Source organism: Epinephelus fuscoguttatus, linkage group LG8 (genome assembly GCF_011397635.1).
Source record: "Epinephelus fuscoguttatus linkage group LG8, E.fuscoguttatus.final_Chr_v1".
In the NCBI taxonomy this organism is placed as follows: domain Eukaryota; kingdom Metazoa; phylum Chordata; class Actinopteri; order Perciformes; family Serranidae; genus Epinephelus; species Epinephelus fuscoguttatus.
Window position 1 is genome coordinate 45843680 of NC_064759.1, and position 23698 is coordinate 45867377.

The 23698-nt window shown below is 40.7% G+C and overlaps 1 protein-coding gene across 1 annotated transcript in view; it reads left to right on the top strand.

The window, feature by feature from the left end:
- Nucleotides 1–18184, top strand: part of cnih4 (cornichon family AMPA receptor auxiliary protein 4) — a 39893-nt gene extending 21709 nt beyond the window's left edge. Inside the window, exons 6-7 of the mRNA XM_049583222.1 lie at nt 13011–13151; nt 13291–18184. Of these exons, the coding sequence (XP_049439179.1) occupies nt 13011–13151; nt 13291–13318 (169 nt within the window). The 3' untranslated portion in view covers nt 13319–18184. The remainder of the gene's footprint in view (nt 1–13010; nt 13152–13290) is intronic.
- The last annotated feature ends 5514 nt before the right edge of the window (nt 18185–23698 follow it).

Here is a 23698-nt window from a genome sequence, read left to right on the forward strand (position 1 = left end):
TCTCTCTGTGGCAGGTAACGGTCCACAAACCTCACCGCACTTTAGGGACTGTTCTTTACTTATGAAGGGACTGTTCTTTACTTGTCAGGGGAGGAGGGTGGCTGGTTGACTGTGATACTTTCACTGGTATCGTACCGTGGAAGTACTGATGAATGCGGCTACAATGCCCTTTCTTTGCCACGCACTTCTTCTTTCCCTGATGAGTTCTGAGGCCTTTTATTGATACTTTCTGCCAGCCACAAGGACAAACCTAAAGCATCTTCTTCTCGACTGTGCTACTTCTACCTTCATCCTAAAGTAAAATGTTGGCTGGTAATGTGAACAGCATGCATACATAGTAAATATGTTAAGTGTTATGTGCTGTGTTTATGATGAAAATACAAAAGTGGGTCACCTAAAAGTGAAATGTTCCAAATCCAAATTGCATAGAGACAGAGCGCAACGCGTCATAATCTGAAAGCCACGCCCCCAAAGGGGAAACGAGGCCTGCTTTCCCCTCACACTTTCTCCCTCCGTTTCCAGCCTGTTGAGTTTTCCCTGAGTCCAAATGCTGAAATGTTGCTGTGTGGTGGGCTGCACGGCCAATAAAAACCCAGAGCTCATCTTTTATAAGCTGCCAAGCAGAAAAACAGAACCTTGTAGAAGACAAAAGTGGATACAGGCAATAAAACGTGAGGCTTCAACAGGGAAGAAATTGTGGGATCATGACACTCGGTATGCCTATGTGTGCAGCAAACACTTTTTGTCAGACCCTCCAAATGTATTTTTTAGAGTAACGGTTAACTGTATTTATGTATGTTAAGCTAAAGCATTGACAGTATTAATGCAACTTCAAGCAGTCCATTCCAGCGGTCCGCTCTAGCACTTCTATCAATCTACCAGCATATAGAGGCATGTCTCAAAACAACAACGTGTGCCGGTAGTAGGAGCAGGCTGAAGGCTAAGCCTGCCGAAATGCTCATCTTCTTAAAAAAGAATCTGCACATCATGCTCGGACCACAGTAAGGGGAGAATGTGGAGACGGGGGAGTAGCGGTCGATTTAGTTAACTGACTGATTTCTGCTCATGTTTTTTAACCTTACGGCCAGGCTCCACCGGCTGCAAACGTAAGCGTCACGTCAGCGTAGTGTCGCTGCGTATTCATTTGGGCTCCACTGACTGCGTACAGAAGCGACACGTAGAGAAGCCAGCGGGGTTGTTTACTGTTTGCTGAGCCGAGAGGCTGCATGTAGGCTGCATGAAATGTTAAAGCATTTTCCACCTAAGTTGTTACATATATTTGAGTTATCTACAAGTTTACTGTACTGTTTGTCATCTACTCGCTTTCAAATGTCTGCCACGGACATTTACACAATGTCACGGATAAACATGGGTAAATGCATGAAAAAAAATCATCACATATCACCTCTGATAATGGTTTATTCATTTAAAAACACATTGTGCTCGTTTAGCACACTATTTCATGTAGTTTTCATCTGCTGGAGGGTCGCATAGGGGAGCGTAGTGCAACAAAAATAGAAGAGCCACATAAAATAGAGAGTTAACGCGCGACAGGCGGTGGTTGTCGCGCCGCTCCCGTTGCTGGTGGAGCCACTGTAATTGATTAACGGGCGAGCTGCTACGGGACTCGCGCTGCAGTTAACACTACTAACAGCATGAGTTAATGTCTCTGCACATGTTGAGCTTCCAGCTATGTTAATACAGACACAGGCTAATATAACATGATGAGTTAGAGTTGTTTGAACCACTTTTGGACTTGTTTGCCCACATATTTGTACTGAGAGGTCTTTGGATCCGTTCTGCTACTGCATCTGCTTCTTCTTCTTCTTCTTCTGGCAGACCAGGTGCGTTAAGTGCGTCTTTACGATGCATACCGCCACCTATTGCACCGCTACATTCACAGACAGTGAGTCCCATTATAATGTGTTTATGAGCGAGGTCGAACAGGTAGCGCCAAAAGCAGAAAAATCTATATGTGGCAGAGATAATTTATTCGTGGTGCACCGCCACAGATAAATGGATGTATGGGAAACACTGTATGTTTCACATCTTCATAAACCATTTAAGTAGTGTCATATATACATGAGCCATTTGAATTTGCATGAATACAGGTACTGTGGCACAATCACTGACTTGAAATATGACTTGGCTTCTTTTTTTTGTCCAAACTGAGGACCTATTTCCTGTAATTCCATTCAGGTTGCAAAGAAGTTGCCTCAGCTAGCTCTGATCAGTCAGTGCGATGCAAAAAAAAAAAAAAAAAGGTTTCCAGTTTTTTGGTTTGTTTTGCAGCTGTTGAGCAATCCAGTAAATTTTCTGTAAAATTATCAGCACAGGTTCAAATCTTAAGTGGCTGCTAATAATTTCTGTGATCAAAGTATATGTAAGTGCTTGTTAGGGTCTTTTGAAGTGTGGTTGTATGAGGTGCTTATCCATAGTCAATATCCTATTTTTTGAGTTTGGATTTTGCTTGCGTCTGAATCTGATTGTTATTATATATTTGATATTTGTCTGTGCTGTAAACTGGATATTACTATTTATATCTGGCATACTTAAGATTTGATTTGTGTTTATGTGACACTAGGCGTATTTACCCTCTGGTGTGAGAGCTGCGATAATGTTAATATTTAAGTAATGTCCAATTTTTTCAGTTCGGATTTTGCTTGCAGCTGAATCTGATTGTTATTATGTATTTGATATTTGTCTGTACTGTAAACTGGACATTAATGGCGTACTTCAGATTTGTTTTGTGTTTATGTGACACTGGGCGTATTTACCCTCCGGTACGTGACCGGTCATACTTCACGTAAGTTAAATTGAAATGTTTGCGTAATGTTTCACAATAAAAGTCAGGGACAGGCATATTGTCCATGGGCTTTTAATTTTATCAAAAGCATAATGCAGGAACAGATAAGATACTAAAATAGACAATGAAATAAATAAAATAAAATATTAAAGTAGACATTAACATAAAATAAAATAAAATGTTAAAGTAGACATTAAAATAAAATAAAATATTAAAGTAGACAGTAAAATAAAATAAATAATAAAATAGTAAAGTAGACAATCTGAAATATATACAATATACAATGGAATGGTTGTAGCGTTATAAATGAAATAAGAATGAGTAATTATATTATGTGTTTTGTTTTAACAGAGTAAATAGAAGCAGATCAGAAAACAAGGAGGTTTTATACTAAATTATGAGCAAATATACTCATTGAACAGAGGGAAATAGAAATCAAGGCCTCTCTCGAATATAAGCCTGCTTCCAATTAGGCCTGTCGCGAAATTAAAAGGAGGACGGTAACTTTTCGAGCCGTGATTAATTGCCATATTCATGCGTGTTTGTTTTCCATGTCTCTCTCCACCAAAGAGACTGGATGACAAGAGCGTTCACTGCCGTGCATCGTCTGGCAGCCAGGTGAGTTGGTTCATTAGCGTAATGAACGGAGGGATAGCTCTTGTCACTGAGTGTCTTTGTCTTTGTGGGGGAGGCGAGGCTATTGGCTATACACACAGACACAGTGCAACCTTTGTGAGGGGGAGACTAGGCGGAGGAAGAAAAAAAACAGTTAAGCGTAAGAGAAAGACATGGAACTTGTTCCTAAACCAAATGCCATGGCCCCTGTGTGGGAGTATTTTGGATTTAAACTAAATGACAGAGGGGAGCCCAGTAATTTGGACGAGCCGGTGTGCCGGGTTTGTTCTAAAACCATCTCAATAAAAAGAGTGAATATGACCAACTTAACTGCACACAGGAGAGTGAGAGACTGAGAGTCTATTTTTTTGTATTTATTTATTTAAGTATTTTTACATGATATTTAGGATAATTAAATTTTCTTTTTTGCATTCCTAAATATTCTTGTTAAATAAGTTTATTTCTCTTTAAAAGTTTAAAAAATGGTTTGAAACAGCAAAATTACAACAATAATGAAAAATGATCGTAAAAGCATAATATTACGCAATATTATCACTTATCGCAATAATTTCTGATGCAATTAATTGCCCAGCAAAATTTGTTGTCGTGACAGGCCTACTTCCAATAAAGGCCTGGTACCCTCTGCAGTTGAGGTAAATAAAGGCCCCGGCCACTATTAGAGAAAATACATATATTTATATTTATATGTGTGAGTGTGTGTGTGTGTGTGTGTATACACACACACACACACACACACGCTGAAAATGTGGCCCATCGACATTTTCTGGGTTTAAAATCTGGCCCAGTTGAATTTGTAATGGAATAGCCCTGATCTATAGTGTTTTTTGTTCAATTCAAATAATTAGGAATTAAATGTCTTTTGATTTAAATATTTGCTTTGATTAAAAAAATTTTTTGGCATTAGTAGTTTTGATCATGTATTATAGGCTGTTTTGAGCCAGTTTTAGGAAGCTAAACAGGTCATAATGACCTCTCTAATATCTATGTTGCTGTAGAATCAACAAACCAACAACTTTCTCTTTTAGACAGATGTATTTATTCAAGTACGGTCTCAAACACTTAATTTTAAAAGAATACATTTTAATACTTAATGATAACATTAAAATGTACCTTCACCCAGTAGTAATTTTACTGAATAGAATAGCTGATTGTAACAAGCTCTTTTCCTGCCGATTTCAACATAGATTTGTTGGTCACAATTTAGCATTGTAAGGCAAACAGTAGGGTGCATCCGTTGGGCTCGTTTGAGTTTACAGCTCAGTGCATTCTTTCAGATTTTAATGCAGCAGCATTCAGTTCAGATTGTCATTTACTAAAGTGATGGTTATACACAGCATTAACTGCATGCCTGATGTTCCCTTCACTTCCTATGGCATCCTGAGGAAGATCTCTGTTCGTCCCAAACACATTTTCTCTTGTCCTCAGGACAATGGGATGCTGTCTACTTTAAGCCTTTATTTTTCTTTTGAAAAGGGAAAGTGAGTTGCCAGATTTACCAGCCTAACATGGCGTTTTACTTGCCCCGGGCAAGCGGGAAAGCCTTATTGTTGAGCCCTAGGCAATATTCTCTGTATGGTGACATTAGGGGTGGGCAATATTTCAAATATACTAGATGTATTGCAGTGTGTTCCATGTGCAATGTATAAAATGACTATAATGCGAACATCAAGTATAAACTGTGATGTCATTTTTTTAACCCACCAATATGAGACTTGCTTCGGTGTTTCTGTTTTCTTGCTCTCTCCTATGGCTCTCTCCCTCTCACAGACACACAGAAAGAGGGAAAGACTCACAAACATGACACACACACTCCACCCATCCAGATCACTTTCTGCTGAGCGATAGCAGGCATGGTATGTTTCTCGTTTGCAGGGCTCGAGCCATGACTAACATTCGAGCCACGAGTAACATTTTGTGACCATGGAGCACCAGTGCAACTTACAAATAGTATTATTATATGAACTGGAGAGCTGTTTGTTGGTTTCCAGCTTACAGTATATACATTCATTCATTCATTCATCTTCTAACCGCTTCATCCTCTTGAGGGTCGCGGGGGGGCTGGAGCCTATCCCAGCCGACATCAGGCGAGAGGCAGGGTACACCCTGGACAGGTCGCCAGACTATCACAGGGCTGACACATAGAGACAGACAACCATTCACGCTCACATTCACACCTACGGACAATTTAGAGTTATCAATTAACCTAGTCCCCAATCTGCATGTCTTTGGACTGTGGGATATACATGATCATGTTTAATGGCACCGTGGTAACAGTTTAACTTAATGAGCAGAGGAAGCGTGTTTTTGTACCTGCAGGGCTCTAGACCACAACTATTTAGTTACATTTTGCAACCATGGAACTGATGAAGCAGAATTCGGGGCCCAGAATTGGGCCTGGTGGGTCCCGACCTCATCTTCAACTTTTAGACTACTTTTGCTCTTGTCCAAAATAAGTATCTTTAAAACCAAATACTCAGCAGTCAAGGAATCACTGGAGTCACGTAGAATTAAGTGTAATTGAGTTTAATGTGTTCGCAGGCAACAACACATACAACTCAATGAGTCAAGCTCCGGAGCAGGACTGAAGTTTTGTTTTCTGTGTGCTCACTTTTTATGCTGGTGAAGATTCTGTCGAATCTCCACCTCTTCTCTTTAATCCTTCTCACATAAGCCCGAACATAATGGAGTTATACATGAACATCATGTGTGTGTGTGTGTGTGTGTGTGTGCACATTATATGGATACATGAAACAATAAACCAAGATGTGACTGGTTATGATCAAGCAGAGTATACTGCCTGGACATGTATTTTTAAAGGTCAACTGATACTAAAGCGTAAGACTAAACAGGTACATTACACTACAGAACATCATTGTGACTTGCAAATACCATTAATATATGAACTGGAGAGCTGTTAGTGTGTTTCCAGCTCACAATGAATTATCCTTACATTTAAAGGTGCCACGGCAACAGATCAACTTTGTTCTAACTGCTAACAACTGACTGTTGGGATTCAATGGACCACAGATCATTTGTCATTTGTTCAAATCTAAACTGGACATGTGAAGGCTTGTCCTCTCTGGGTCTTGTCATTTGAAATGGTGGCAGAGACTGCATGCTCTTTTTCTTCAAACAAAGGCAGCCATCTCCACAGGATGCCTCACTGTCGCACCTAAATGAGAGACCAGTCGCCAGACTTGATTGGACAGTACTTTCACAGTGATATGTGACTCTGTGTTGTCATCAAGCAAACTTTAGTTTAAATTCTGCTCTCTTCACTGTCTGTGCTCTTTCTACTGAGCTGCTGACAGACTCAGACGCTCTTGCCCCTGAACCATTGAAGGGGGCAGTTGCTCTACAGACTCTCTGCCCCGGCTCCTTCTCCTGAGTGGCTGACCGGCTCTTGCTCAGACTCTTGCTCTCCTGCTCCTAAACCTGCAGACCACCACCAGGAGAGCTTGCTACGCCCTTACCCTGTTCTCTCCTCTACATGCAACAGCATGTAGAGGAGAGAAGTTAGTGTGCCAAACACAGTTAGTGTGCCAAACACAAGGTTTGCAACTAACTTTCCAGCAACAAGGAGAGCCAGGTTGAGTTAGTACCAGCCTCTAACTCTGCAAGGACACAGAGCGACCAGTGTCCTCGCATCTGCACCTTCCTAACAAGGACACAGCAAAGACCGCTTCTGGAACCACAGCTCTTTGCAGCCTTGATTTACCAGCTAACAAAAGCAGCATGCTACAAAGAAAATCTTCCCTCCATCCATTCAAGAATTGGTAGTGTAACAACTGGGCATAGCATTATTGCATTTGTACAGGCTAAACAAGATTGTTTAACTTTCTCAATTGTGATTTAATGCTGTTTATTGAGTTATTTTTGTGATTGTTTACAGTGAGGTTATGTTAGTTGGCTTCACCAAAGCTAAGGGATGTGAATTTGCTAATGCTCTTCACGGACAGTCTTGCATGCAATGTAACATCCTCTTTACTAACCCAGACCCATTGCAGCAATTAACAGATACACAAATTGGCTTTCAACATAGCTACACCCAAAGAGGCATATCAAAGTTACTGCTTCTAATCCTTTGTCTTTGTCCTGACCACCACCAGGCCAGACGGCCCTTTGTTTCACACACACACCTTTTGTCTCTCTCTCACATACACACACGCACACCCACACCCACACCCGTGCTTATATATTGTTAGTTAGGATTTGTGTGTTTTGTTTCTTTGCTTTCGTGATGAATAGATATATTTGGAATGATAACTGCCGTCTGTTTAATATTGCACAAGGCTGAATGAATAGTCATCCTGTGCTATGTAAAGAACTCCGAAATCCTTCAGCCTTTATTATCAATATGTTAATTTTGGTTATAGTTATAAATTTAACTATTAATCAAAGTTCCAAATTGATTGTGAATTTATGGGACTGATATCATTGATTGGCTATAATTTTTCCCTTTTGGGGAATGATGCCCCGCGAGGTGATTTAATGTAAATTAGGTCACATTATTTAACATAATTAATAATGATGAATAATTATTAATTATTTCCCATAGCCATTTTGATACTTTAATCTGTAGGAGGTCAAGCCCGTGTTAAGGCTTAGATCCCAACACATGGTGCCCCTTGAAGAGGCATAGTCCCAACACATGGTGCCCCTTGATGAGGCATAGATCCCACACTGTTGACCGGAAGCTTCAAGCTCACAGCAAAAACGTCAACACTTCCAGCTGAGACAAGCCAGGACCTTCAAAATAGAAGCTCCTTTGATTGATTTAATTAAAAGTATACTCAATTCAATCAATTCAATCAATTTTATTTATAAAGCCCAATATCACAAATCACAATTTGCCTCACAGGGCTTTACAGCATACGACATCCCTCTGTCTTTATGACCCTTGCAGCGGATAAGGAAAAACTCCCCCCAAAAAAACCCTTTAACAGGGAAAAAAAACGGTAGAAACCTCAGGAAGAGCAACTGAGGAGGGATCCCTCTTCCAGGACGGACAGACGTGCAATAGATGTCGTACAGAACAGATCAGCATAACAAATTAACAGTAATCCACATGACACAATGAGACAGAGAAAGAGAGAGAGAGAGATGCAGGTAATGACAGTAGCTTACAACAACATTATTGAAAGTAATAATATTATAGTTATAGTTCTGGCTACTGCGGTACAATATGTTGAAAGTATGTATTAATATCTGGCAGTATACATGTGTGACAATAGTCATATGTGTATAATAACAGTAGAAGTATGACTAATGAGTAATGATGGCAGCAGCAGCAGGAGGCATCTGGTAGGACCACGGCAGCAGCACAACCACACACGTCACGCTGTCCAGGCACCGCTGCGATATCAGTTAATCTGAGAGACAGTGGAGCACAAAGGCTCCGGAGAAGAAGCTGAGTTAGTGACATCCAGAATGGCCGAGTTAGCAAGATGCAGTAATAGAATACGAGAGAGAGAGAGAGAGAGAGAAGGAGAGAAGGTGCCCGGTGTATTATAGGGGGTCCTCCGGCAGACTAGGCCTAAGTCAGCCTAACTAGGGGCTATAAGCTTTATCAAAGAGGAAAGTCTTAAGTCTAGTCTTAAGTGTGGAGATGGTGTCTGCCTCCCGGACCGCAACAGGAAGATGATTCCACAGGAGAGGAGCCTGATAGCTGAAGGCTCTGGCTCCTGATCTACTTTTGGAGACTTTAGGGACCATGAGTAACCCTGCATTCTCAGAGCGAAGAGTTCTGGTGGGATAATATGGCACTATGAGCTCTCTAAGATATGACGGAGCTTGACCATTTAGAGCTTTATAAGTTAACAGTAGGATTTTAAATTCAATTCTGGATTTTACAGGGAGCCAGTGCAGAGAAGCTAAAACAGGAGAAATATGATCACGTTTCTTAGTTCCTGTTAGTACACGTGCTGCTGCATTCTGAATTAGCTGGAGAGTTTTTAAGGACTTACTAGAGCTACCTGATAATTGAGAGTGACTGAGAGTTACAGTTATCCAGCCTTGAGGTAACAAAAGCGTGGACCAATTTTTCTGCACCTTTTCGGGTCAGGATAGGTCTAATTTTCGCAATATTACGCAGATGAAAAACTGCAGTCCGTGAGGTTTGTTTTAAATGAGAATTAAAAGACAAATCTTGATCAAATATTACTCCGAGGTTTCTTACGGTAGTGTTAGAGGCCAGAGCAATGCCATCTAGAGAAACTATGTCATCAGATAAAGAGTCTCTGAGTTGTTTGGGGCCAAGAACAATAACTTCAGTTTTGTCTGAATTTAACATCAGGAAATTGGTGCTCATCCAAGTTTTTATGTCTTTAAGGCAGTTATGGAGTTTAGTTAATTGATACAACTGAGTATCATCCGCATAACAATGGAAATTTATAGAGTGATTTCTAATGATGTTACCTAAAGGAAGCATATATAGAGTAAATAGGATTGGTCCGAGCACAGAACCTTGCGGAACTCCAAAACAAACTTTGGTACGTAAGGACGATTCATTATGAACGTGAACAAACTGAAAACGATCAGATAAATAAGATTTAAACCAGCTCAGTACAGAACCTTTTAGGCCAATTAAGTGATCCAGTCTCTGCAGTAGAATTTGATGGTCAATTGTGTCAAACGCCGCACTAAGATCTAATAAAACAAGTACAGAGACACTCAGAGACTGAGTTAACTGACTGAGTTAACACTCATATATTAGATATGATCAATATGTCCTTATTAACAGGCTATGTACCACAGTCTTTTAAGGTAGCTGTAATTAAACCTCTACTAAAAAATGCCCACCCTGGATCCAGAGGTGTTAGCCAACTATAGACCAATATCTAATCTTCCCTTTATGTCAAAGATCCTTGAGAAAGTAGTCGCAGACCAGCTGTGTGATTTTCTCCATGATAATAATTTATTTGAGGAATTTCAGTCAGGATTTAGAGTGCATCATAGCACTGAGACAGCACTAGTTAAAATTACAAATGACCTTCTGATTGCTTCAGACAAAGGACTTGTCTCTGTACTTGTTTTATTAGATCTTAGTGCAGCGTTTGACACAATTGACCATCAAATTCTACTGCAGAGACTGGATCACTTAATTGGCCTAAAAGGTTCAGCACTAAGCTGGTTTAAATCTTATTTATCTGATTGTTTTCAGTTTGTTCACGTTCATAATGAATCGTCCTTACGTACTGTTAATTTATTATGCTGATCTGTTCTGTACGACATCTATTGCACGTCTGTCCGTCCTGGAAGAGGGATCCCTCCTCAGTTGCTCTTCCTGAGGTTTCTACCGTTTTTTTTCCCCGTTAAAAGGGTTTTTTTGGGGAGTTTTTCCTTATCCGCTGTGAGGGTCTTAAGGACAGAGGGATGTCGTATGCTGTAAAGCCCTGTGAGGCAAATTGTGATTTGTGATATTGGGCTTTATAAATAAAATTGATTGATTGATTGATAAAGGAAAGACCTCCTTAAGTAGCCTAGTTGGGATGGGGTCTAAGAGACACGTTGATGATTTAGATGAAGAAATCACTGCAGTCAATTCTTGAAGAGAAATTTGGGAGAAGTAATCTAAGTATATATTTGGTTTTACAGCTGTGTTTGAGGTTAGATAGGTACTATCTGAGGACAGGAGGTCATGAATTTTGCCTCTAATAGTTATAATTTTGTCATTAAAAAAGCTCATAAAATCATTACTGCTAAGGGCTAAAGGAATACAAGGCTCAATAGAGCTTTGACTCTCAGTCAGCCTGGCTACAGTGCTGAAAAGAAACCTGGGGTTGTTCTTATTGTCTTCTGTTAATGCTGAGTAATAGTTTGCTCTGGCATTGCGGAGGCCCCTCTTATAAGTTTTGAGACTGTCTGTCCAGATTAAACAAGATTCTTCCAGTTTGGTTAATCGCCAATTCCTTTCAAATTTTCGCGATATTTGTTTTAACTTACGGGTTTGAGAGTTATACCAAGGAGCGAACTTTCTTTTTTAACTTCTTTTAAGAGGAGCTACAGAGTCAAGTGTTGTTCGTGAGCGAGCCTACGGGCGCTATCGACAAAATGATCAAAGTCAGTACAGGAAACCTCTGTTACTGAGGGACTTGGTATTGAATTTAATGACGGAGTAATCTTTTCCTTAAATTTTGCGACAGCACTATCTGATAAACATCTAGTATAGTAACTGTTGCTGAGTGGCATGTAATCGAGTAAAAAGAAATCAAAAGTAATCAGATAATGATCCAATAGCGAGGGATTCTGTGGAAAGACTTTTAGATTATCAATTTCAATTCCATACGTCAGAACTAGATCGAGGGTATGGTTCAAACAGTGAGTGGGTTCATGTACACCCTGACTAAAGCCAATGGAGTCTAATGAGATAAACGCGGTAGCCAGGGAGTCATTATCAACATCGACATGAATGTTAAAATCGCCTACAATAATAACTTTATCTGATTTAAGAACTAAACTGGATAAAAACTCTGAGAATTCAGATACAAATTCAGAATATGGGCCAGGAGCACGGTACACTATAACAAATAAAAGTGGCTGCGAGGTTTTCCAGGTCGGATGTAAAAGACTAAGAACGAGGCTTTCAAATGAATTATTTATTTAGGACTGATTAACAGACTAGAGTTAATAATGGCTGCAACTCCCCCTCCTCGGCCGCTGCCTCGAGGAATGTGGGTATTATTATGACTGGGAGGTGTGGATTCATTAAGACTAACATATTCATCTTGACACAGCCAGGTTTCAGTGAGACTGAGTAAATCAATATGATTATCTGATATTAATTCGTTTACTAACACTGCTTTAGACGATAGAGACCTGATATTTAACAGTCCGCATTTAATTCTCCTGTTTTGTCTTTCTGTCACAGAAGAGGTTTTAATTTTTATGAGGTTGTTATGCACAATTCCTCTTTGTTTAATTTTAGATTTAAATAATTTAGGTGGTCGGGGGACAGACACCGTTTGTATAAAACTATGAAAACTATGGCTGGGTAACTGAACTAGAAGCTCAGAGAAGCGTGTAGGACTGCATCTCCGAGTCCTGGTCTGAACTCTGGGTTGTCAGGGATTTAAATTACTAATAAAGTTTGCCAGGTTCCTAGAAACTGTCTTTAACTTTATCATAACAGTATTTTATTTAACTTTATTATAACAGTATTCTATTTAACTTTATTGTAACTGTGGTTCATTTAATAATTTGGTATTTTAGTAGTCCACAGTACTTTAGAGGAGATTTTGAAATAGCACAATATACATTGTGTATTGCAATATGACCTAAAAATGTCACAATGTTATTTTTAAGTCATATTGCCCAGCCCTAGGTAATACAATAATTTTCAGGTCTTTAATTTATTGTATTAGCCAACAGACATTCTTATCTACAAATGGAATAATCAAGAAATATACAATGTCTATATATGTCATATTTTGACATTGCATTATAACATTATATCGACTATGAAGGTTTTATCCACATGACACTCTCTAGTCTTCCATGGGAAGAATACAGAGTTCATGTCTTACTGTCCAGTGGCTTGACTCTCTTCTTGTCCCTGTTGTCCCTGCAGGTATGTGAAGGTCCCGATGGGAAACATGGGCGTGTTTGACCCCACTGAGATCCACAACAGAGGTCAGCTCAAGTCCCACATGAAGGAGGCCATGATTAAACTGGGTTACCACCTGCTCTGCTTCTTCATTTATTTGTATAGGTGAGAGCAACAGCACCTACAGACACACTGACCTTTAGAGACATGTTCAAGGCTGTCAACAATTAGCTGAAGGCTGAATGAAGTGTCTGTCCATGATCAGTTCTGTATTAATACTTATATTTCCGTCCTGTGTTTCTAGCATGATCCTGGCCCTGATCAACGACTGAAGCACCCAGCAAGCTGCCGCATCCATACTCCTTGCTTTGCTGTTTCCCCCTTCACATTCTGCTCCTGTACTATATGCATAAAGTCTATCACTGTGGTCTTACTCAGGTCCGCACTCTTATGTGTATCGTCAGAATCTGAGTTTTGACTTTTATGCAATATTAAGGTTAATATTTAACCATTTCACACTTCAGTACCATCATGACAAAATCTCCTACAGCAACTGCTGTGTTTCATTCTAAAGGGGATAAATAATGAGTTTTCTTAAAACCTCTATCTGCAACAGTGAGTGATTATAAGATCGGCATAGTGGCTTTAAAAAATACCAGACATTGTCACAGTAACATGAATGAGTAGGCTTCATAGAGCAGAGCGAAACAGAACTAGCCAGTGAAGATGATATATATTACCAACTACACTGTCTATTTGGATGGAATTCTTTTCCACCAATGCCAAATTAGGAAAATAGTGCCAATAGTGTTTTAACTCTTGCAGTGCATGTCTTGTTGTGTCACTTTAGCCTTATATTGTGCAGCTAAATATTATTGCTTTGCCATTTCTCAAAATCCCCAAGGCCTTTGGTTTCGGGCCCTCTGGAAGATTTTTCAGCCTCTGTACAACTACAGAGGCTCAGAAATCTTTGTAGGAGTAAGTAGTTAGTTATAGCAGCAGCGTACACAGTGGAGCCCTAAAACTGAGGACACAGGCAGGAAAGCACTGGAGACACTGGAGTGAATCAACAGTGACCACTTAACAACCTGATGTCCTCCGCTGTAGCTCCAGTTTTCTGTTGTTAGCTGACTGGAGTGGAACCTGCTGTCGTCATCTGCTGCTGTAGCTGGTTCCATGCACTGTGAGATGCTCCTCTGCATAGCAGTGTTGTAATACATGGTTATTTGAGTTATTGTCACCTTCTGTCAGCTTGAACCAGTCTGAACAGTCTCCTCTGAGCCCTCTCATTAATAAGTATTCAGCCTACAGAACTGCCACTCACTGTTAACACCATTCTCTGACCTCTACACACTGTTGTGGTGAAAATTGAGATCAGCAAACTAATCACAACTGAACCTCTTGACCATATCCACGTGCCTTTATGCATTGACTTCCTGGCACATGATTTATTGATGAGATGTTTGCATTAAAGATCGATCAGTCGATCCGATCAGATCGATGCATGAGAGGAGCAGCTGTTTGTGAGTGAAAGCTAAATTTAGACCCAGAGTAATGAACAGTTCAGTTGACTTTGAATTAGCTTAACGTTCTGCTGCTCCGTCTGTGACCAGACTATGCTCTGAGTAAGCAAAGGATATATATATTCCAACAGCACTCCTAATGAACAGTTCAGCTCCAAAAATAAGAAATCAATATGTGGGAGCAGATGCTTTAATCGTGGCGGGCAGACACTAATAAATGAAAGTGTTGGAAACCATGGACTCATGAAAAAATCCTCTCAATCATCAGTTCTGACCCACTAGAAGTGTTTGGAGGTGTATTTATCTGCAGAGACGTTTGCCACCTTCTTATTTTCTTTTTCTGGGATGTTTATTGGTCTGTACCCCCACAACACTCAGGTGAGGTCAGGGCTTTATAAAAATGTAGTGACTAGGTGCCAGGCTGAAAGCAGCAGGTATCCAAGAGACACAGAGACAAAAAAACAACAACACAAATATAGTGAGGCAAACCACAAACAAGAGGGCATCTGGGATTGACTTTTAGTATCACTTTTGCTGGTGAGTGTGTTTACAAAAAGTAACCAACAATCCTGCATAGCATACCTCCAACACCTGCGTGCCTAATAAAGTGGCCACAGAGTGTACATTCTGATTATTTTGTGTTGTGGCAGAGTACTAAGCTCAGCTGCTGGCCTTTTACTAAAGATGACATTAAGCAGCTGTGCATCACTTCCTGCTCAGAACTTCAGAATTCAGTGATGTGTAACTTAGCTCTGAGATCACATGCAGCTCCATATTTGGCTCCTTCCAGCAGTGTATGTACCTGCTGGATGGACAGTTTGAGACATGGTGGGGTGTTGTTTTAGGTGTGTGATTGAGCTTTTTATTGGCAGAAGCAGACTCGCACCATTTCTTGATCTGCAGTCTGCTGTCACCTGTAGTTTTGCTAAGTGTCTGGCACCATTACTCCAAAGTTCCAGATTCCTGACTGCTCAGCTGACTCAGAATGTTGAACTGGGGGACAGTTAGAGCATTCTGATTGGTCGTTTAATCATCAGGTTTCCCTTTTTTCCCCCACGTGTGCCATTTCTTGTTTCTATTCTCAGTAAAGTAATACTTTAGTGCCATTTGGTGAAAGTGATGTATACAAGATGTCCTCTCTCATACAGACACAGTGCAGACAGATAGGTGGCAGATCAAGTAAAATCCAACATCAACAACAAAGTGATTTACAGTAAAAATGATTAAAAAAACCTAAAAGTGAAAACAAGATAAAATAAATTAAACTTATACAGCTGCAAGAAGCTATTCCAGCCAACACAGACTGTTAGAAGTCAAAAGCTTTTGATGTGGAATGTTCCAATCCAATGTGCTGAAAACTTAAAAAAAAACAGTGAAATATCCCTTTTTTTTTTTTTTGCTTTTTTGCAAATAGAATAAAGGTTTCAGAGGTCAGTAATATAAAAATGCAACAGTAAAATGATACTGCATGATGTCCACTGACAGATTGTATTGTAGTATGAAAAAGCAATAAGACTATGAATTAGTTTAACATGGCTAATTTTGTGCCAGGCTAGTGCACATGTTGGGAACTAGTGGTGCACCCCATTAAGCGATTTCAAAATAATTTTACAACATGTGGTTCATCATTATTATTTAACATATCCTGCAAATTTTGTAATAATTGTACAAACTATTTTTTCCACTTGTAGTGCCCCCTAGTGGTCGATTGGAATGAGACTCATGGTATGTTTCAGGTACTTATTTTAAAGACTGATCCAATGGTTGTGGGGTTTGGTTAATTAATGAGCTGAGCCATGCCCCTCCTTAAGTTCATTGGTCAGATATATCAACAAGCTTTTGATAAGCTTGTTCCAGTAATGATTTACAGAACATTTTGAGCATTTGGAGGACTGGCTGGTTTGGAGGACATGTCAAATGTGTTTTTCAAAAAAATTAAAAATGGCAAAAGTCATTGGACTTAGGGCATTGGGGGTGTGACCTTTCCAAAAGAAAGACTATTTTTTTGGCTTTGCCTTTATTGGAAAGGACAAGTTAAACATGAATGGAGGAGAGAAAGGGGATGACATGCAGCAGGGCCTTGAGCTGGGATCAAGCCTGTGGGCGTTGCGGCAACAACATTACCTTTTATACATGGAACACCCACCCTACCTACTGAGCCACTGGGCGCCCCCAAAATTTAATTTTTGGGCCTTATTTACAGCACTCCCATCAGGCTAATTAGGGTCATATTTGTTGGGCAGCATTTCCACAAAACTTCCAATCACTGGTGAAAATTTTGATGTGTTTACAATGTACCATCACATGGGACTTTGTGAAAACATTTCTGAAGAAGAGTAAGTATAACAATAAACCACCACAAAACAATAATTACAACAAATAGCATCATTTAAGACAAAGCCAGAGGATAAAAGTGAGTTTTAAGAAGAACTTTCAAAGAGGACACCTCATTAGTAATTTTAAAGTGTATTAGACAGTGCTGTCCACCTTGTACCTCCAAACACGCTGCTCCAGACTCTCCCATAGGTGTTCAGTTCTGCTGACTGTGAAAGACATAGCCATTGATTCCCATCATTTTCATTCTTCAATTGTCTTTGTCACCTATCTATGTGTGCACATTTACAGCCACCTGCTGTTGGATGTAGTCTCTGTGCTGATATTATGTGTTCTGGCTTACTTGCTCTCCCATGCTGTCGTTGATCCTTCATTTTTCTGAGCTCCCCTAATTAACATCATATTTGGTCAAAGTATCAAAAGTTTTCAAAATGAGAAGTTGAAATCAGAGGTTTGTGATGGTATTGAAGTGTAATGAAAACTCTGTTATTGTGCACCACTGATCATCAGATGGTGGATCACTGAGCCTGTTCTGAGACACTTTATGCATACAGTACCTGCCAAACTTCCAGTATCACACTCCATCCCTGATCACTAACCACAACTCAGCCCACACACACACACACACACACGCACCGACTTAAATACAGTCATATCTGCGTGAATATGTGCGTGTATTCATCAAACACATCACTAAATGAGACAGTGAGGTGCAGTCTGTGGGGCTGCACAGTGAGTAAATGACAATCACACTAATCCACACACACATCAGTCCTGTGTCTGTGCTGGAAGGGTGTAGCCTCACAGTGCTGGACGTTGTCTGACCTTGGGGTGTCACCATTTTTCACCATAAAAAAAGTTGATGAAACACACCTCCGTCTAAAAAGAGATTATTTATCTGAGTAATTGCTGTATTATTACTGTATGAGTGGCAGTTTCAATTTGAACAAATGGATTTGACCTAGCATGCACTGATGATGTGTTTACTGAACAACCTTTGCATTGAGCATACACTGTATGTTAAAGTCTAACATTCCCTGTTTGAAAAAAGCCTGGATCAGCAGGTGTCTCATCTTTTCCCTGGGGCGACAGATGTGTGCATGCATTCCTCTTTATTTGGTAAAGTGCATAGACAGCAATCATAACTGTTCAGTACATTCATACCTGTCTGTATTATGAAGGGCCTGTTGTGTTTGCCACATGTGCAGGTATTCTGGAGCCATTTCTCTCTTCACTTGGGATGAAAAGAGTACTGAACAAGTTCATGTCTCATTCACAGTAAACTGTCTAATGCAGTGTCTTTTTTGGGGGAAATGTGGTGTTTCATAAATAAAAATTTAAGACAAGTTGTCTGTCTGAATCCTTTCAGTTTATTCTTCCCATTCTCCCATGTGGCATTCAGATTCAATCCATTTTTTGTCAACTATTTAATCATTTTAGACATTTTGTCACTATTTGTCCTCGGCAGTCTCCTAATCTAATCTAGTTAGTTACTGGAAGTTCTTTCACTTTTAACTGTGAAGAAAATGCTTAAGAGCCTCTGGCTGTAGTAGTGGATTATAGAAGTGAAATACTAAGAACCTCCTTATGTTAGCTTGTTAAAATCTAAAAAGTAAAACACTAAAACAAACCCTAACACATTTTCATTAATTGAAGTTAATTTTATAAGAACTTAGTATTTTATTACACTCTGGTGAGGAAAGCTAGGTCTATGGAGCCCTAAGAGGCAAGGTGAAACATTTTTTTTCTGCAGGTAATGTTGTCCAAAACAGTTTATCTCCTATGTACAACATATTGTGTCATAGGTAGGAGATATTATCTCTACGTAGGAGATACACCCTAAGGCGTAGTTTTGCTGTTTTGAGTGAGAAAGCTGTGCAGAATGAAGCTTAGTGCACGACACAGAAGGCACTGACAGTTTAGCCAAATGCAGAATAAACAAAAGGTTTTACCTTCTCAGGTGAGGAACTGCTTCTTTCCACAGTAAAACAAAATGGAACTGTGCTGTGGGAGCAGCAGGATTCTGTTTGATGTGCACTGGGATATAGGTGATGCTGATGCATTACCTATATCCCAGTGCACACAAACACATTTGCAGTTACCCAAATCCTCATATGGGCAGGAGAAACAGCTTTTTGCTGCTTGTATCTTGTATGAACTCTTTTGGCTCTTTTTCATGAAAATCTGATATCATGACAGCACTAATCTCATACTATAAGACAATATCTTTTATGTATGAGATAATATTTTCTACATACATAAACTTCATTGGCCAACACTGCCTGCAATCAATAAATAAAAATTACATTTTTAAAAAATGTTCTTAGATACCAATTAAATTGATTTAAATGTGGATGACCTAACACATTTGCAATTATTTGGTTCTTTGGTTTGAAGTTGAAATGGAGCTGCTGTAATAGCAACAGGTGTTGTAGCTTAAAGCTACCAAAACCCAGCTTTTTCACCAAAACTTTTCAAGGTAGACCCCAAATATGAAATCAATTGTGGTTGTAATTTGATAATAATAACATAGGTAATATTTGTATGGAAAGGGCTGTTTTGTTCATCATGCTTCTTTGACAACAGTTACAACTTATCCTTAAATGGTTAATTCTAGTGTGCTTGGCTTAGGTCACATATTAGGACAGTGCAAATTCAGTGGCTGAAACAAACAAATAAACAAAAAACTGCAATTACTATCCTGTGATTGTATGCCTTCATGCACCAGTCAAATTTCTCTGAAGTCTGCATCCCTGTCTGTGACAACATGGATGCTTCACACACATCTTCACTCCAGCAGCACATAAAATCTATACAGTCAGCACAGTTTTAAGATTAGAGTCACCAGTTCAGTATCTGACCAAATGTCTCCCCTTCTGCTCCTGACATATGTGATGGCCGCACTTGCAGCAAAGAGCATGGATACCAAGAGACGAAGCTCCGTTGAATTTTTGCCAACAGCCACTAGGGGCGCTACTGCCATTTTGGACTGTTGAGCTTGGACTGTTGCGCCCAGACAACATGCAAGATGTCAATGAGAGAGGAGAAAAAAAAGTATAAGAAAACAGTGTAGTGCAATTAACTGCAACAACTATCAGTGGAACACCCCGCACCTGGCCTTCCACCGTTTCCCGAAGGATCCCGACAGGTAAGAACTCCTGAGGTGTAAGTTTGAAAGTGTTTTAATATCCATTATGTAGGCTGACCATACGTCCTCTTATGCCCGGACATGTCCACTTTTCACGTCCGTCCGGGGCGTCGGGGGGGTTATAAACTGATGATAATGTCCAGTTTCCCGTGTGTTTGTGTGTGGAGTGCGACACGGGCTGCATATTTCTGTCCGAACCCGAACCGAGCCCGACATTATTTAATGACCAAAGCACTGAGTTTGTGTCACACAGTTGTTATGGTTGCAGGCTATTTAACAGGCCGGGCGTGCTCTGCGGAGAGGGAGACCTCCGTGTTTGAGACGGGAGGCGGGAGGTCCGACGGTTCCAGCGAGATGAGAGGGGGAAATAAAACAAAATAAGATAAAATAGGAAAAACCTGTCTCCCTCTTTTATTTTATTTTCAGCATTTAATCAAGGCGGAGGCGGGCGGCTGGAGGCCGAGACTTCCAGCAAAGAGAGAGGTAGAAACAAACAGCCAATGTGTGTCTGTGTGTGTTGTGTTCAGGTGTTGTCACGTAAATAACAGTCTCCAAGCAATAAACAGGACAGACAATAGGATTTTATTTATTTTTACGCTACATTTTCACTGAAAGCTGACCGAATCCGACCCGAGCCCGAATACAATTTATAGCTATGTCGGGTACCGTCGGACTTGGATCGCCACACTCTAGTGTGTGTATGTGTCCCCTATTGGGGCCTATCTGAATTTCTGTCTTTGAGAGATATTATTTTGTAATATAACTGAATTTTCTATCCATACATATAAATTTTAAATATATTAAAATGATAAGGCATCTTTGAGTAAGCTGCGGGTATCATTTAAGTAGGCTATGTCATGGCCGGCCGAATGTCCTCTTTTTTGGAAATCAAAATATAGTCACCCTACTAAAGTCTGTATCCCAGCTGGCACTCACACTTTGGTTTCTTTTACATTTGTAGTTCATTTTTTCCTCATTTAGCTTATACTTTTGTACAGTAGTGATGTTACGCTTGAGCCAGTTTGCTCAACACAGTGTTGATCTCTTGAAGCGCAAGTGTTCCGAGGCAGTGTTTCGATCCCTGCTTCAGCACACCCACAATCTCGTGACTACGGGGAGCGAGGCCTCATTACAGGCAGTCCCAATGGTCTTCAACTTAGATGCAGTTCTGACACACAGCCAGCAGATGTCACTCTTCTGACTGTATGAAATGCTTCGAAGCAGGTGTGTCAAAGTGGTTCACTGCTTCATGAAGCTTCGATTTCACCATCACTATTGTACAGTCACTAGTTTCTTTAAGTTGTTCTAATTTTCATTTCTTGAGTTACCAGTGTGGAGGTGCTGCTCCTGAAGGACATCTGGTCACGCCCGAGAACTGAACTGAAACTGTTACATACAGGAAGTGGCCAATTGGGCCGTACCAATTCCTGCCACCTCATAGGGAGGAACTGTTTATTTTCCGTTTAGTTATATTATTTGTTTCTCTTTATTAAATATTTAGTTTTGGTATTTTTGGTTTGGTTAATTAGTTGAGTTAACCTTTTTTGGGGAATTATTCTGTTTTATTTATTGCTTAGTTGGTAGTGTTTGTCTGTCTGTCATTCCTCTTGTGTCTTAATGGTGTGATCAGCCAGTATATATGTTCTCCATTGTGTCCACTTTGTAAGGTCTGTTGGTGGTGTTAAGGTCACTTCAGTTGAGTTCTGTTTATTTGACCTCTTTTATGGGCCCCGAACTTTAGTTATATATTTTGTCATTTGTACCTTTTTTTTTTTTTTTGCATTTTTTTTTGGTAAAATAAAAGCCCTCTTTTGAAAACCACCTGAGTCTCCTCTTGTCTGCCAGCCCGGTCCCTTACACATATGACATTGAAAAATGGTCAGAAGTGTGTTACGCAGAAACCTTTGACCACTAAAATCTAAGCAGTTTCCTTTCGGCGCCCATGTTAACCGACTGTGTCGTCCACACTGGCCGCGCCGCGCCGGGAAGCTCTGCGGCAGGCTCACGATTTGCAGCGATCAGTTCGGCGTCTGGTCTATTTTCTGCGCGAGCCGCGAGCGAATCTGACAAGCCAGGCAGTGAAAAACAAGAGCTGGGAGCAGAATCGCTTGTCGACGGCGTGGAGAAATGCGCGTCTGATGTGAACGGAGGTGCTCCGGCGCGCGCGAGAATTTTGGTGCGCTGCGCTTCCGCGGGCAGTGTGGCCCTGGCGTAATCAGTTTATTCTTCAGCACAAGTGGACGTTTGAGCCAAATTTTAAGAAATCCCCCCAAGGCGTTTTTGAGATGGTGTTTATGAGAATGCGACGAATGTACAGATGGATGGATGTACGTACAACTTGTAAACATAATGCCTAGAGCTGCAGCTGTCACCGATGCAGAGGCAAAAAAAAAAGCATCAGGCAACATTCATGGACTTGGCCTGAAGCATTCTGTCAGAGGTTTTTTGCCAAGGTCTGTGTCAGTGCATTGAGACACCAGGCAAACACAAGACAGAAATATACACTGAACAAAAATATAAACGTACCACTTTTGTTTTTGCTCCCATTTTTCATGAGCTGAACTCAAAGATCTAAAACATTTTCTATCCACACTAAAGACCATTTCCTCACAAATATTGTTCACAAATCTGTCTAAATCTGTGTTAGTGAGCACTTCTCCTTTGCCGAGATAATCCATCCCACCTCACAGGTGTGGCATATCAAGATGCTGATTAGACAGCATGAATATTGCACAGGTGTGCGTTAGGCTGGCCACAATAAAAGGCCACTCTGAAATGTGCAGTTTTATCACACCGCACAATGCCACAGATGTCGCAAGTTTTGAGGGAGCGTGCAATTGGCATGCTGATTGCAGGAATGTCCACCAGAGCTGTTGCCTGTGAATTGAATGTTCATTTCTCTACCATAAGCCATCTCCAAAGGCGTTTCAGACAGTTTGGCAGTACATCCAACCGGCCTCACAACCACAGACCACGTGTAACCACACCAGCCCAGGACCTCCACATCCAGCATGTTCACCTCCAAGATCGTCTGAGACCAGCCACCCGGACAGCTGCTGCAACAATCGGTTTGCGTAACCAAAGAATTTCTGCACAAACTGTCAGAAACCGTCTCAGGGAAGCTCATCTGCATGCTCGTTGTCCTCATCGGGGTCTCGACCTGACTGCAGTTCGTTGTCGTAACCAACTTGAGTGGGCAAATGCTCACATTCGATGGCGTCTGGCATGTTGGAGAGGTGTTCTCTTCATGGATGAATCCCAGTTTTCACTGTTCAGGGCAGATGGCAGACAGCATGTGAGGCGTCGTGTGGGGGGGCGGTTTGCTGATGTCAACGCTGTGGATCAAGTGGCCCATGGTGGCGGTGGGGTTATGGTATGGGCAGGCGTATGTTATGGACAACGAACACAGGTGCATTTTATTGATGGCATTTTGAATGCACAGAGATATCGTGACGAGATCCTGAGGCCCATTGTTGTGCCATTCATCCACGACCATCACCTCATGTTGCAGCATGATAATGCACGGCCCCATGTGGCAAGGATCTGTACACAATTCCTGGAAGCTGAAAACATCCCAGTTCTTGCACGGCCAGCATACTCACCGGACATGTCACCCATTGAGCATGTTTGGGATGCTCTGGATCGGCGTATACGACAGCATGTTCCAGTTCCTGCCAATATCCAGCAACTTCGCGCAGCCATTGAAG